This window comes from Python bivittatus, unplaced genomic scaffold, assembly GCF_059951505.1.
Source record: "Python bivittatus isolate LINGU-HERP-01145 unplaced genomic scaffold, Pbiv_v1 ctg000980_np1212, whole genome shotgun sequence".
NCBI lineage: Eukaryota > Metazoa > Chordata > Lepidosauria > Squamata > Pythonidae > Python > Python bivittatus.
In genome coordinates, this window is record NW_028277125.1 from 330,967 (window position 1) to 346,611 (window position 15,645).

General features: G+C 46.8%; 1 protein-coding gene across 10 annotated transcripts in view; it reads right to left on the reverse strand.

Annotated features, from left to right (window-relative positions):
- The window catches only part of DLG1 (discs large MAGUK scaffold protein 1), a 159,851-nt gene extending 144,206 nt beyond the window's left edge, over positions 1 to 15,645 (reverse strand). For all 10 annotated transcript variants that reach the window (XM_088132472.1, XM_088132468.1, XM_088132467.1 and 7 more), the window contains exons 1-4: positions 15,489 to 15,645; positions 15,245 to 15,376; positions 14,572 to 14,738; positions 3,909 to 4,076 (exon numbers count right to left, since the gene is read on the reverse strand). In XM_088132472.1, coding sequence (XP_087988598.1) covers positions 3,909 to 4,076; positions 14,572 to 14,738; positions 15,245 to 15,376; positions 15,489 to 15,507 — 486 coding nt within the window. In that variant the 5' untranslated portion in view covers positions 15,508 to 15,645. The remainder of the gene's footprint in view (positions 1 to 3,908; positions 4,077 to 14,571; positions 14,739 to 15,244; positions 15,377 to 15,488) is intronic.

A 15,645-nucleotide genomic window follows, 5' to 3' on the forward strand; every position in this document is an offset into this window, starting at 1 on the left:
CAGAGCAGAGATCCTCAAACAGCCCCAGGGAACTGCAAACGTTTTTTAAACCTGATCGGGACTGCACAAAGCCCACCCTGGACTTTGCTCTCTATTTTGCCCATGAAAGTCCACTGTGGGTGCAGGCGATGCAGGGGACAAGGCCCAGAGCAAATTCTGACAGTGCAGCAATGGCCTGAGACCAGCTCGGCGATCCCTTTTCAACTAGTGCCCCCTCTCCCAGCCTATCCGTCAGCAGCCTAAGGAGCCCCACGGAGGCTGGAAGAGTAGAAAGCAAAGTCGATTCAAGCCAGCACATTAACACGCCCCAGAGGGATGGCGGGCAAGTCTATTTCCTCTTGGGGCCAATGGTTCCACAGTCAAACTGTTCTGACTGGCAAGCGAATGTTTCTAATAACAACTTGGAATCTTCCTTCTTTTAACTAGAATCTATCATTCTGAGTCCTGCAGCTGGAGCAATACATTTTATTATTCTCCCTGTTTTCTGAGGTGTTAGCTGTCCGGCTTAATCCTATATGAATTGTGTATGTGATCAGGAGTCCCTCCTATCATCTCAGAAGTTACTGATAGTGCTGAAGATTCCTGGGATGGAGCAAGATTATAGGTCTCAGCAGGCAAGCGTCCAGGGGAGAAGAGGAGGAGTGTCAAAAGATCTAAACTTCCTTCTCAGCTACAACAAGCAGTCAACAAATTCAGCAGAAAGCGATACCAACCCAACACCTTCAGTCCACCTAAGCAATCCAAATACATGCCCAAACACTGGTATACTCAGGCCCCAGGAAAAGCACCCAACGGGATGCTCTTCCCTACAGTCTGTGCTTCTGCACCTTTCACCCTCCAGCTGCTGCCACCATTACTCCCATGAACTGGAAGACTCTTGGAGAAGTCCCAATGGGATCTGGGTCTGAAGGCACTTTGGCTGCTGAGGCCAGTCCTTCTCCACTGACCCCACTGAGCCTTGGTTCCTGGCTCTCATCAGTCTCTGAGGTCCCACCTAGTCCCTCTGTGACCTTTGAAGGTGAGTCCTTCATGGAAGCTGTGACAAGAGCCATAATGCACCCAACTCAACACTATCTACTCATGTTGGCATGGTGGTCTAAGACTGTAACAAAATTTACCTAGCTACCATCTATTCATTCAAGGAAGAGCTATTTACAAGCACTGGATGGATCGTATATAAAGAAATAATACGTTTAACCAGTTTAGTTAGGAAAACATTATCTTAATGTCAGCAAACTAGTAAACCACAACCAAAAGAAGTAAGATTAGCCTAGCAGGACTGACTTCTTGAAAATCATGCTGGCTTTCATTAACCACTATATATCTTTATGATGCTTACAGAGTGACTTGCAAAATGTCTCCCATCAATGTCAGGTTGATCAGAATCCTACTTTTTCCACATGGAACAACTGTTTTCAGTGCCACAAGACCTTGCTCGTATTCAAGAATGAGACTAGACGGCCATTCTAAGCATGCATCAGCCTGATCTGCAGTGACTCACAACTTGGTCTCTTGAAGGACACCATCAGTCACTTCTATGCAGGAATGATGTTGAACCCAATTCATCACCTTTCACTACATATTTCCTTACACTCATCCAAGCTCTACATTATGTAAATCTGTTGCTTCACTCCTTAGGCAAGCAGGAAAATTATAACATTTATTCAAGATCTTCCGAGGCAATACTACGAGATAATCTTAAACCTGTACGATGGCTATCTTCTTCTTCAACACCACCATCTAGTGGCAGTCATCTACTAGAATATTATTAGATTGCTATCTTGCATGTTTATGATTTATTCAAGAGGTCCAGCCTTTTTTTATTAGTAACTCAATATTCTGAAATGGAGAAATATGATAGGAAGGAAGAGAGCACATTTCCAATGCAGCAAGAGAGCATCAGAAGAAAATGCTTAAGGCAATGAAATACTCTTCTTCTGACATTTAAAGTCCCTATCTCTCCTATCAACACTCTGCTCAGTCTTTGGGGTTGTCAAACTATAACACAACTTCTGACTTGGTGCTGGCCTCCATTTTGCCTCAGGCTTATGCCATCCTAAGAAGGGGGCTTCTGGAGTTCTTTGGAGGACTTCAGAGATGCAGGGAAGCAGCTCTCACAAATTTCCCTTTCTCTTTATTGCAAGCATTCAGTAGAGAAAGCCCTACCCACCAGGCAACTCCAAGAAGGATGGCCTCAGCCTTCAGCTTCTGTTCATATATAGCTAAACACATCAACAGAACTTCTGTGTGAAAACCTCCTGGTGTCTTTGCAAACTAAAGCTGTTCTACCACATCAGATGCGAATGTATGTATATTAGGGGTATGCAGCTATTCCAATCCAAAGCAAGAATGCTGCTTCAGAACCAGCACTGGGGTGCTCGCTGTGTCTTCAGGAACACAGTCCTTTCCCTGGATCTCCACTGTAGCTGTACAGTATGGGAGGAAGGAGACACCATGACAAAAATATCCTCAACTTCCCCTTTACGGGTCCTGCCCTTACTGTATTTGAGAAGCCCTTTAAAAAGAGTCAAGCTGGAGGGGAGTTCACAGTGGTGGCAACAGCAAAAGGAAGAGAAGAGAAGCTGGAGAAGATATCAGAAGACACCAACAAAGAACAGAAGACTGGAAGAACGAAGAAAGAAAAAACAGAGAAGGAAGGGAGGGCACAGAACAGCATGACGAAAGAGCAGTGGGAGCATCCAGAAGCAGCCTTCAGTAGCAAGCAAACTGGATGAGCTGCCACAGGCTGCGGGGGTGGGGGGGCAGCTGCAGCATCCTTGGCTGCAGATGACCGCTCAGAAGATGGAGCAGCCAGAGGATGACTTCATCCATCTGGCAGCCACAGAGGCTGGCACAACCAGGCAGCAGCCTCAGCCGGGGCATGCGCTTCTGGCAACCTGGAGCACCGCCCTCTGGAGCCTTCAGGTCCCGGCAGCACAAAGCGGACCAAACCACAGGCAAAAGTGAAGCAGAGCCCAAAGCAGACGCCTGCCCAACTCCTTGGATGGCTGCAGCCCTCCAGAGGAAGCCAAGCCAGACGGAGACTGCTGCGACTCTCTACCCAGCAGCAGACCCAGCCAAGCCACAGAGGGAGTTACGGGGCTGGGTGAGGGCCGATGTTCATCTGAGAACCCCAAGAGGTAAAGGAGCTGTTGATGCAAGGACTGGAGAAGAACACAAGGACTCAAAACTGCAGGAAGTAGAGATACAGGCAGTAAAACAGTAAAGAAGTTAGGACAAAAGATAGAAAACCAAGCACTGGAGAAACAAATTATGATTTCTAGAAACCAGAAACACTTTGGGTTCTAAAGTGCAAAGACGACTTTAGTTTAGATTACCCGTTTCTAAGAAAACCCCATTTAAACGGGCTTCTGTATCTCACTATCTCCAACTGGTCCATCTCACAAACAAATCTATTACACTTAGCTGAGTTAAGAAGGCCGTATCAGAATGATGATGTGGTCATATGTATTTTCCTTCAATAAAGTTTCACACTGTATTCCTCATTTCAAATAAATGCCTAGTAAACATGGCAGAGAAAAGCAATGATTTTACTACTTTAGGCTCTGTAATAACCAACTGATTCCAAGAAAGAGGGAATATGCAGCTTTTCATATTATACCTTGAAGCAACCTTAGAATTTGCAGATTAAGTTAGAAGCAATCAGAAATTTAGACTTTAATGATGAACCAAAGATCAGAGAGGTAGGAGAACATGAAGCTGGAAGAGAGCCACCTGCTGTAGGCCTCCTGCATTGCTTCCCATAGGTCATGATCCCTGTTGCTGGTGAGAGTTGGAGTTCCCCACCTTTAACTGACCGTAAAACACTTATGACCAAACAGGCCAACCTCCTCTGGAATTCAGACTGGTTCCCACAGCTGTTCTGAAATAAAAGCTTTTTCTCCTACCTTGATTGGTGAAATGTGAGAGTGAGAAACGAAGCCACGGATACTTTCAAGTTGTGAAAGGTTCTTCTCAGACACATGGACAAGCTCTGGAGCCGGCACCACTGTGCTCGGAGCCTGAGGAAAGCTGCTGGGTTCCAACAAAAAAGTTTCTTCATCTTGGGAGTATTTCTGCAATGTTCACAGAGAGGCAATTTTTAGAACCAGACCAAATTCAACCACAGCATTAGTCTTCCAAGGAAGACAGAACAGTACTGCTAAGGTGCAAAACCACTGCTGAGTTCCTGCACCCAAAACCTCCCACGTGGCATGTCAAGGTACTTTTCACAGGCCTTCATGGCTGCTGCCACCACCTACAGATGCCTTTCGCCTCTTTATGTTACTTAGACCGTGCCTTTTTGCAAGCCTGCATTCAAAGCAGCTTCATTCAGAAATACGTTTTTCACCTAACATATTTATACACTGCCTATTATGGCATCCCAAGCATTATGCCCAAGACACAATTCCCTATCAAGGGTAACCAAGATCCTACAAAGCACCAAAAAGGAGTGAAAAACTGTAAACCGCAGAAGTCAAAGACACAAGGCAAGAAAAGGAAGCATAGCTGAAGGGAACAGTCCGGAGAAGGTGATGGATAGTTCTGGTAATTCATTGATTAGCGTATATCAATCAAGAGCAAAATATCAATCAAGAGCAAAATAGAACCCCCATCTCCACCAGCACTGGGAAGGCAGGCCACAGCAGATAAACAGAGAGCAAACCCATTCTAGCACTGAAGATGTTACCTAGCCGGATAATGAAACGTTTGCAAGAAAAAAACCAAGCTCAGAGAACCCCAAGGACTCCACAGTTCAACCCTGAGCTACACATATTCGCCTCCATTGCATTTTATCCTTGCAAAGCACCCTGCTTCCACCACTTTCTGACACCACTTATCACCTGCCTTTTGCTCTTTAGACTTCTCACCTCTTTTTGAGGATCCAAAACCCCAGACCTCCTTTCACTCATAATTAAATGTAGAACTTTACTTTCTTGCACGAATTCATTGGAATACTTTCACCAGATCTATTTACAGTAAAGCCTTGATTTTACAAATCTTCATTCAACAGACGTTGAAAGCAACAGACAAAATTTGAAATTGGACTAGTAATGTTCTGGAATCAGTTCAGATAACACTTTCAACTACTGTGTTAGTTTTTGCATAAATTACGTAAACGTTTTACATAAAACATATATACATTTCATACATTCAGTTTTAATAGATACTTGGTTTAACAGGCCCCCTTTCTCTCCAAATAGCCTGTAAAATCAAGGTTTTACTACAGATGCTTCCCCTCTGTCTCTGTTACTTTCAGGGACCAACAACGAATACAATCTCACATACGTGACTGGGTGGCTCGCACACTTAAAAACAGAAAACAATAAATGGTTACAAATAAACTACCAAAATGAAAACCATTAAAAACCAATTAAAACAGTAAAAACTTAATTTGCAGGAGAGTACAATCCATACAATGACTAACAACACAACCAGCTAACAGGCTCCATACCACCACCGGATCCCCAGGCATGACAACAAAACCGTGTCGAGAGCCTCCTGAAAGGCCAGCAGAGTTGGGGGCCAGTCTGACCTCGGGGGGAATGATGTTCCAAAGGGCGGGTGCTGCAGCACAAGACTCTCCTCCTGGGTCCTGTCAGATGACATTCTTTGGCAGAAGGGACAGGCAGATGTAACCAGGGAGGCCCCATGCCACGCAGGGCTTTATAGGTCATTACCAGCACCTTGAGGCGAACAGGCAACCAACACAGCTCGTGGAACAGAGTTGTAACATGTGCTGATCAAGGAGTGCACATAACTGCCTGCGCCACTGCATTTTGCACCAGCTGTAGCTTCCAGAGGCTCTTCAAGGGCAGCCCCGTGTAGAACACGTTACAATAATCCATTCTGGAGGTGACCAGGGCATAAGTGACATGTTCAACTTGTGACCTGCAGAACGTCCAGATACCTCTCACACGAACCGTGCGTTATTTCTTTGCTATAGTTTACTCCAGCACTCAGTTCCCGCCAGCTCGCCCGGCAGTGCATTCATCAGCTGGTAGAGCAGAATCCGCCAGCCCTGCACCTCTCATTTCTTCTTCCCCATTACAGCACCAAGTACACCAAAGTCCTCGTATTTGGGCCATTATAATAAGGGTGCTTTCCATGGAGAAAATGCACTGGAGTTTACTTTGGGACTTCAGCCTGGATCCTGTACAAACATGTCATTTGCTAGAACAGTTCCCAAAAATCCAGAATGACAACATCAATCACCGGGCGCATTTCAGCTGTTGAGACAACACCCTCTGAAGGTGCTGCCCTAGTGAAAAGAAGACGGGAGGAGACCAAGCCCTGTTTTCCTTGCCTGTCAGAGAAGCTCGCAGGCCTTGCCTGCCTCAGCTTTTGAAACCATTCACCCCTACGCAACCAGGAGATCCTGGTGAAAAAGCATCAGTCTTGCTGAAGTACCCTAAATTAAAGGGAAAGGCGGGCATTCCACAGGACAGAGATCTGTCAGAATAATCCAAGGCAAAGCAAGCTCTCCCCATGGCCACTTCTCTCTCCATGAAGCAGGATGCTGGCTGTGCCAAGTGCCGAACTTGATGCTGGAACCAAACACCAACCGCCACAAAGCTGAACAGCATCAGCACATCAAGGAAACCACTGACTTTGGGAACACCTTTGTATCTGAAGAGCTGAATTTTTAAAAACGATCCCTCCAAGACCTCTTTCAATTGAGACAGACACCAATTATAAAAAAAAGTGAAGGATCTGTAAAACTAGCACCTGAGCTGCAAAAGAGATGTTAGAATCTGAAACATTCAAGAATGTAGCATTTTATTTCAGATTAACAAAAAAACAGCTCACCCCTACTGAGCAAAGGAATCTTCTATGCTGGTGCTAACTGACGAATTGGAATTTCAGTCTCCACACAAAAGTCCAGGAACTGAGGAATACACGCGCATACCCACTGCACTATTCCATTCCTGAATAAGCAGCATTATACAAAGTACAGGACACCTGTGAGCAGAGATAAGCCAAAGAAAGAAAATCTAACCTATACTGACACCATTCTCTATACATCTGCCTACCTTTCTGTCCCTGCAAATCATCCCCCTCCTGCTCATCCCATCCCCTCTCCTTCCACACACTTGCTTTGCAATCTCGTCCTTCTCCTCATGCTACCAAACCCCCTCAACCTACCTCTTCCCCACTCGTGTATTCAAGTCCCCTTTCCTTCAGCACCCACAAACACCGTACCCGTGAAACCCAACTAATTATTATATCTCTGTGACAGACACAACTTTCACTCCCACATAACAAAGTGGGGAGAAACAGAATGTTATACAGAGTTTTTCGTTCTCTGGAAGGGATCTCTAACCCAGCCCCTGCTCGGCCCAGGAACCCACTAAACTGTCTGCAAGGAGCAGCCATCCGGTTCTGGACTGAAAACCTCCAACGAGGGGGAGGCCGCTATTCTTCCGGCCAGACTGTTGCCCTGCTTAAGAGCTCTTATCACCAGGATAATTCTACCTCACAGCCAGCCTGATCTGCTTTCTTTTCATTTAAACACTGCTCCCTCTTTCAGTAGAGAAGAAAGCCACTCCTTGCAGGGACAGCCTTTTAGGTATTTGTAGACATGGTCACACTTCCAACTAAACAGACCCATCTCCTTGACCCATTCCTCAAAGAGGCCGGCTTGCAAACCCCAGACTCCAGCTTCTCCATGCTCCTTTTCAAGGGCAGCGCCCAGGGCTGGACCCAGGACTCCAACTGCTTTGAGAATATTCCCTCTCAATTAAAACTTGAAATTGCCAAAAAGAAAATAAAGTGTACAAAATCCAATGATTTAGGAATAACTGAACTTAGATAACCCCTTCATGGATCACTGCCTTGTCGTGGCGAAGGGGCTTGCGTAACTCAGTGAAGCCATGAGCTATACCGTGCAGGGCCACCCAAGACAGACAGGTCATGACAGAGAGTTCTGACAAAATGTGGTCCACTGGAGAAGGAAATGGCAACCCACTCCAGTATCCTTGCCAAGAAAACCCCATGGACAATGTTAAAAGGCTAAAAGATATGACACCGGAAGATGAGCCCCTCAGGTCGGAAGGTGTCCAATATGCTACTGGGGAAGAGCGGAGGGCATTTCCAAGTAGCTCCAGAAAGAGTGAAGTGGCTGGGCCAAAGCCGAAAGGACGTTCAGCTGTGGATGTATCTGGAAGCGAAAAGAAGGTCCGATGCTGTAAAGAACAATATTGTATAGGTACCTGGAATGTAAGATCTATGAACCAAGGCAAGCTGGATGTGGTCAAACATGAGATGGCAAGATTGAACGTCGACATCTTGGGAATCAGCGAACTGAAATGGACGGGAATGGGTGAATTTAATTCGGGTGACCATTATATCTACTGCTGTGGGCAAGAAACCCTTAGAAGAAATGAAGTAGCACTCATAGTCAATAAGAGTGTGGGAAAGGCAGTAATGGGGTACAACCTCAAAAACGACAGAATGATCTCAGTGCGTATCCAAGGCAAACCATTCAACATCACAGTAATCCAAGTCTATGCCCCAACCACTGATACCAAAGAAGCTGAAGTTGACCAGTTCTATGAAGACCTACAACACCTTCTAGAACTAGCACCAAAAAAATATGTCCTTTTCATCATAGGGGATTTGAATGCTACAGTAGGAAGTCAAGGAATAATCGGAATAACAGGCAAGTTTGGCCTTGAAGTATAAAATGAAGCAGGGCAAAGGCCAATAGAGTTCTGTCAAGAGAACAAGCTAGTCATAGCAAACACTCTTTTCCAACAACACAAGAGACGACTCTACACATGGACATCACCAGATGTCAATACCGAAACCAGATTGATTATATACTTTGCAGCCAAAGATGGAGAAGCTCTATACAGACAGCAAAAACAAGACCAGGACCTGACTGTGGCTCAGATCATGAGCTGCTTACTGCAAAATTTAGGCTTAAATTGAAGAATGTAGGGAAAACCACTAGACCACTCAGGTATGACTTAGATCATATTCCTTGTGAGTACACAGTGAAGGTGATGAATAGATTTAGAGGATTAGATTTGGTAGACAGAGTGCCTGAAGAACTATGGACGGAGGTCTGTAACATTGTACAGGAGGCAGCAACTAAAACCATCCCAAAGAAAAAGAAATGCAAGAAAGCAAAATGGCTGTCTGATGAGGCTTTACAAATAGCTGTGGAAAGAAGGAATGTGAAAAGCAAGGGTGAAAGGGAAAGATATAAGCAACTGAATGCAGATTTCCAGAGAATAGCAAGGAGAGATAAGAAGGCCTTCTTAAATGAACAATGCAAAGAAATCGAGGAAAACAATAGAATGGGGAAGACTAGAGATCTCTTCAAGAAAGTTGGAGATATCAAAGGAACGTTTAGTGCAAAGATGGGCATGATAAAGGACAAAAAAGGCAGGGACCTAACAGAAGCAGAAGAGATTAAGAAGAGGTGGCAAGAATACACAGAAGAACTGTACAAGAAAGATCTTAATGTCCCTGATGTCCATGCTGGTGTGGTCACTGACCTTGAGCCGGACATCCTAGAGAGCGAAGTCAAGTGGGCCTTAGGAAGCATTACTAACAAAAAAGCTAGTGGAGATGACAGTATTCCAGCTGAGTTATTTAAAATACTAAAAGATGATGCTGTTAAAGTGCTGCACTCAATATGCCAGCAAGTTTGGGAAACGTAACAGTGGCCACGGGATTGGAAAAGGTCAGTTTACGTTCCAATTCCAAAGAAGGGCAATGTCAAAGAATGCTCAAACTATCGCACAATTGCACTCATTTCACATGCTAGCAAGGTTATGCTCAAAATCATACAAGCTAGGCTTCAGCAGTACATGAACCGAGAACTACCGGATGTACAAGCTGGGTTTCGAAGAGGCAGAGGAACTAGAGATCAAATTGCCAACATTTGCTGGATCATGGAGAAAGCACGAGAGTTCCAGAAAAACACCTACTTCTGCTTCATTGACTATGCAAAAGCCTTTGATTGTGTGAATCACAACAAACTGTGGCAAATTCTTAAAGAGATGGGGGTACCAGACCATCTTACCTGTCTTGAGAAATCTGTATGCGGGCCAAGAAGCAACAGTTAGAACTGGTCACAGAACACCCGATTGGTTCAAAATAGGGAAAGGAGTACGACAAGGCTATATACTGTCACCCTGCTTATTTAACTTATATCTAGAGGACATCATGAGAAATGCCAGGCTGGAAGAATCACAAGCCGGAATTAAGACTGCAGGGAGAAACATCAACAACCTCAGATATGCGGACGATACCACCTAATGGCAGAAAGTGAAGAAGAACTAAAGAGCCTCTTGATGAGGGTGAAAGAGGAGAGTGCGAAAGCTGGCTTGAAACTCAACATTAAAAAAACTAAGATCATGGCAACTGGACCCATCAATTCCTGGCAAATAGAAGGGGTAGAAATGGAAGCGGTGACAGACTTCATTTATTTGGGCTCCAAGATCACCGCAGACGGAGACTGCAGCCATGAAATTAAAAGACGCTTGCTCTTTGGGAGGAAAGCTATGGCAAACCTAGATAGCATATTAAAAAGCAGAGACGTCACCTTGCCGACAAAGATTCACATAGTCAAAGCTATGGTTTTTCCAGTAGTAATGTATGGCTGTGAGAGCTGGACCATAAAGAAGGCTGAGCACCGAAGAATTGATGCCTTTGAACTGTGGTGCTGCAGAAGACTCTTACGAGTCCCCTGGACTGCTAGGAGGTCAAACCAGTCAATCTTAAAGGAAATCAACCCTGATTGCTCATTGGAAGGATTGATAATGAAGCTCAAGCTCAGATACTTTGGTCACCTAATGCAAAGAGAGGACTCTTTGGAAAAGACCCTGATGCTGGGAAAGATTGAAGGCAAAAGAAGAAGAGGACGGCAGAGGATGAGATGGTTAGATAGCATCACTGAACCAATGAGCATGAAACTGAGCAAACTCAGGGAGGCAGTGAAGGACAGGAAGGCCTGGTGCGATATGGTTCATGGGGTCACAAAGAGTCGGACACGACTTAACAACTGAACAACAACAACAAAGAACTTAGATAAACTGGAATGCTTTGTCTGTTATTTGATTAAGATGGATGGCCATATAAATGTGCAGGATGAATGAATGAAGAAATTGGAATGGGCCACTAACTTAAAAAAATACATGATGCTTGAGGCACGAATCTATATGAAAGAACAGAACAGCAATAATATATAAAAGTACATCGCTAAAACAATGGGATCGTAAACACAGAATTAACAGATGCTCAGTAAATGTTATGCAAACATGCACACTTCACAACAGACGCAATGGACGAAGGCCCCGAGGGATTCTATGGCAAATTGCAAGTGGTGCTAGGTCAAGGAAGGACACAGCACTGCTCCTGGGCAATTGGGAGGGAGAAATGGAGGAACCCAGAATCCTGTGGAGATTGGGATGGGAAAAACACAACAGTGCAGAAATAGGTGAAGAGAGTTTTGTAAAGAGAATTCTTCATTTACAGGCAACAGGTGCTTCAAGTAACATAAATGCCACCGTACCCATGGCATCCCCAGATTCACAACTTCAGAATCAAATACGTACCAGGAAGCCGATGGAGAAACACAACTCAGTCAACTAGTGCATGTTCAGGTGTGGACTGTGGAAGATTAGTTATTGGTCTCAAAAAACAGTTAAACTTAGGAAATTAAAGAGGAGACATGTGCCTTTATTAAGAATCGGAGAACATATAGTCATCATATAAAATCAACATAAGCAAGAAAAATATTTAAGAGAAATTAGGAAAAATTTAATAAAAGAATAGAATAGAATAGAATAGAATAGAATAGAATAGAATAGAATAGAATAGAATAGAATAGAATAGAATAGAATAGAATAGAATAGAATAGAATAGAATAGAAATCTTTATTGTCATTGTACTACTTGTACAATGAAGTTAAATAAACAAATAAATTTAGTGTGTTTAAATGATGTGAAAATGAAGTTGAGGAGTTATGGGAAGAGATTGGTTACCAAACCACTATGCTAATTCCTTTAAGGAAGCCAAGTTTTTCTAAAAGAATAGAGCTGTACATACCAAACAGGCTTGAGAAAAGAGAGAGGGGTAGAAAATCAGATACCTAACGTAAGACAGATAATGGAACTCACACTTAACCAATCTCCACCTAGAATTTTATTGTCTGCTTGCATACCCAGAGGGGACTCCCTGAAGGAATCTGAATTGTTATTCCTGCGGGACAAGGCTTTTTTCAGCATCAGATAGGAGGAATGTCACCGGTCCGGCAAAGGAAAATCCTACCCCCTCCCCACTGCCAAAAGGAGGGACAGACAGCTGGAAATCTCAATTCAACCCCCTTGAAATTTCCATCTGTTCACTCTTAAATAAACTTTAGCAGCTGTGGACAGCTGGAAGGAAAGGCTTCATGCTGCTGTAACCAGACTTAAAACTTCCAAAAAATAACTCACAAGATCTCTTATTATGAGCACAGCCTTCTTGTCCGGGAATGGGCGCAACTGGTGCAGAAGGCGCAGTTGCACAAAGGCCCCCCAGCCAGTTGCCACCTGCTCTTGAGCAGGAGCCATGAGTCCAGGAGAACCACCAGACTGCACACCAAATCTGAATGGGGTAGTGCTACAGCATCTAGAACCAGAGTTGAAAACTCTGCAACTCCCAGACCTGGGGGACCCAAACCCATGGCCGTTCAGTCCTAGCAAGGTTGAGCCGCAGCCCCTTCTTGCCCATCCAAACCCTCACAGCTTCCAGACACCAGGAAAGAACCTCGACAGCTTCAGCTGGACAGCCTCACCCCAAACCGACAAATGACCTCCCCAGTAGCTTTATGGAGATGTTGAAAAGGGGGGGAGGGTAGAGCCCTGAGGCACCCCACTGAGCAGGGACCTAGGGCTTGACCACTTCCCTTCCACCAACATCAAATGGAACCCGTCTTGGAAGAAGGAGAAACACCAGAGAACGGTCCCCCAACCCACTTAGCTGATCCAATTTGATAGTACTGAAGGCCAGCAAGAGATCAACGAGAGCCAGGATTTAACAGGCAGGCAGCCTCACCCACAGCTCCAAGGACCCTGTCCCGTGTCCTTCTTTTTGAGCTTTGAGTAACAGTAACTCCTTCCCTCCCTGCTAAAGGCCAGAGTCAAAAACCACTAACTTTGCCAAAGCACAACAAATTTACATTATTCAGCTGTAGGTACCTGAGTATTCAGTGGAAGGAAGTTTATCCCATCATCTCCGTCCACAACAAGTAAACTAAGTTTGCAGAATTCAGTTTGGGCGCAATGAAAAAGCTTTCCTATCACTAACAATCATCAGTGCAAACACACGTATCTAGAAACAAGGAAACAGTGCTCAAAAGCTCCTTTAAACCACGCACACATGCACAGAGCTTTTCTAGATTTCCATTTCTCCTCAAATGCACAGCGGTGAAAGGGCACATCACAAAGAATTGTTGTTTGGTTCTCCTAGACCAACAAACAAAATGCAATTAACACCAACTATTTCTCCCAGCATGCATTTCAAAAGTGTGCATGGCTGGCTATGAAGGAAACACTGGGAGACAGACGACCAACGCCTCTGGCATTCCCACTGCTCTTCCAGGACAAAATCTCTATTTGCGTACTAGACCCGCCCCAAGTGCAGGCTACTGAATGTTAAACGCAATCAATTATTTGGGGAAAGATCTGCTGAAGGCAGCGCCCAAAGGCAGACGGAAGAGACTAAACGAATATTCCGCGACACCATGCGCACGTTCCTTTGGATGGGCCCTGGCACCGTGCTCTCATCTCACGCCTACCAACCAAGAGAGGGTCTCTTTCCAGAACTGGCCTTGGAGCAGGGCCGCGATGTCCTTCCTGTCCTGCCTTCCCCCTCCCCTTTGCCTCAGAAGTGACTGCCACTGACTAGCTATCTGGGGGAGGGGATGTTATTTCCTCAGGGCGCCGTGCACTTTCTGTGCCAGCAACCTACCCGTGCATGGACTCTCTCAGAAGGGTGCCATAGTGGCACCTACCCATCAAGCACTTTCTCCTCCCCTTCTCCACTCCAATACCTCACTTGCATACCAACACAGACACACACACAGCGTGCCCACTAAGGCAAAGTAAGGGAGGCGCTTCCAGCAAAGCTCAAACCCTTCTTAGGCCATAACCCTTCTTAAAGGAGAGTCAGGAGCTCCCCCCAAGCACCACTTCTCCCAATGGGCCGGTACTGCATGCTCCCCACCCCAAAGCCCTTTCTCTGCTTCTGATCTGATATGCCGTGCAGATTTTTTCCACAACTGTTTGGGGAAACCAGAAAGCAAACAAGGCCATTTTGGAGTGGCGGTTGTGCAGCAAGAAGAAACCTTTTCAGATGTTCAGCTACCCCCACAGAGAGGCAGGAAAAGCAAAATGAAGAAGTGGATCTTGGTAACTGCCACCCGAGCTAAGGAGGACAAAGATAGGTGCTGGTCATTCCCCGGCACCCCACTTGCAACCCTCAGAGTACGTCCATCCTGAGTCTGTGGGGGGGGGAGGTTGGGGTGCTTCTACAGAGGACCCGGCTCCAGCACCAGCCCTGTCAGATGCATACCTGGGTGTCTGCGGTCTGGCTGCTCGGCAGCGTCTCGGAAGTCACACCAGTGCTTGGAGGACTGGGGAGGTCCCATGCGCTGACAGGCTCCACAAATTCAGCTTGCTCTGAATGATCAATACTTTTGGGATTTTCAAGGAGAGTCACCTCATAGAATTCTTGAATATCTAGAGGCAAACGGATGTTTCAGATAATTACTGTTAGAAGGAATTACCTCTCTCTCCGATGGTCTTTCACCGTCAGAGTATACTCGGGGACCCCAAGCCGAAAAGGAGCCAAGCAAGTGGCTGTTTGACTGTGTTTCGGGCCGCTGCGGGGGGGGGGGGGTTGGTGGATTTTTCTACTGGGGATTTCACTTTTAAGCCGCCCGGAGCCACTGCGTGAGAGTTGCGCGGCCACGTAAATGTGTTAAATAAACCAATACTACAAGCAATGGTTCCACTTCATTCTGCTTCCAGTCCTTTGTCCAGCCCCGGGTAGGCGCTTCCGTGAGGACTGAGAAACCGTTCCCGCCGGCGGCGGCGGCGGCGGCCCTCAGCGCGGCCAAGGCGGGACACGCGGCGGCAGAAGCCGGCCGGGCCCGGGCGCCCGCAGCGCAGGCCTCGGGCAGGGCGCGGCGCCTGGGAAGAGCCTCCGAGGGCGCCAGTCCGGGCGGGCCCTCCCGCGCGCGTACCGAGGAGGGCCTGGAAGAGGCTGCTGCGGAAGACCCCGATGACCCGCTCCACCGAGCTGCGCAGCTGCCGGTCCGCCCGCGGGCTCAGCTTCGCGCGGTAGTCCTCCAGGAGCCGCAGGGCGCGCTGCGTGTCTGCGGGGAGAAAGCCGTCAGCAGGCGGCAGGCGGCGGGGCCCCGCCGCCCTCTGCACGCGCCCAGAGGCACGGCGCCCCCCGCCCCCGGCCGGCCGCCGCCGCCGCCCCACCTTGCCTCCGCACGGGCATGGTGGCCCCGCTCCCGCCTCCGCGGCGCTCCTCGCTCCCGGGCGGACGGGCGGCGCCGGGATCCCGAAACTTTCCAGGCAAGATGGCGTCGCGGGCGGGCGGAGGCCCCGCCCCCCGCGCCCCGCCAATCCACGCCCG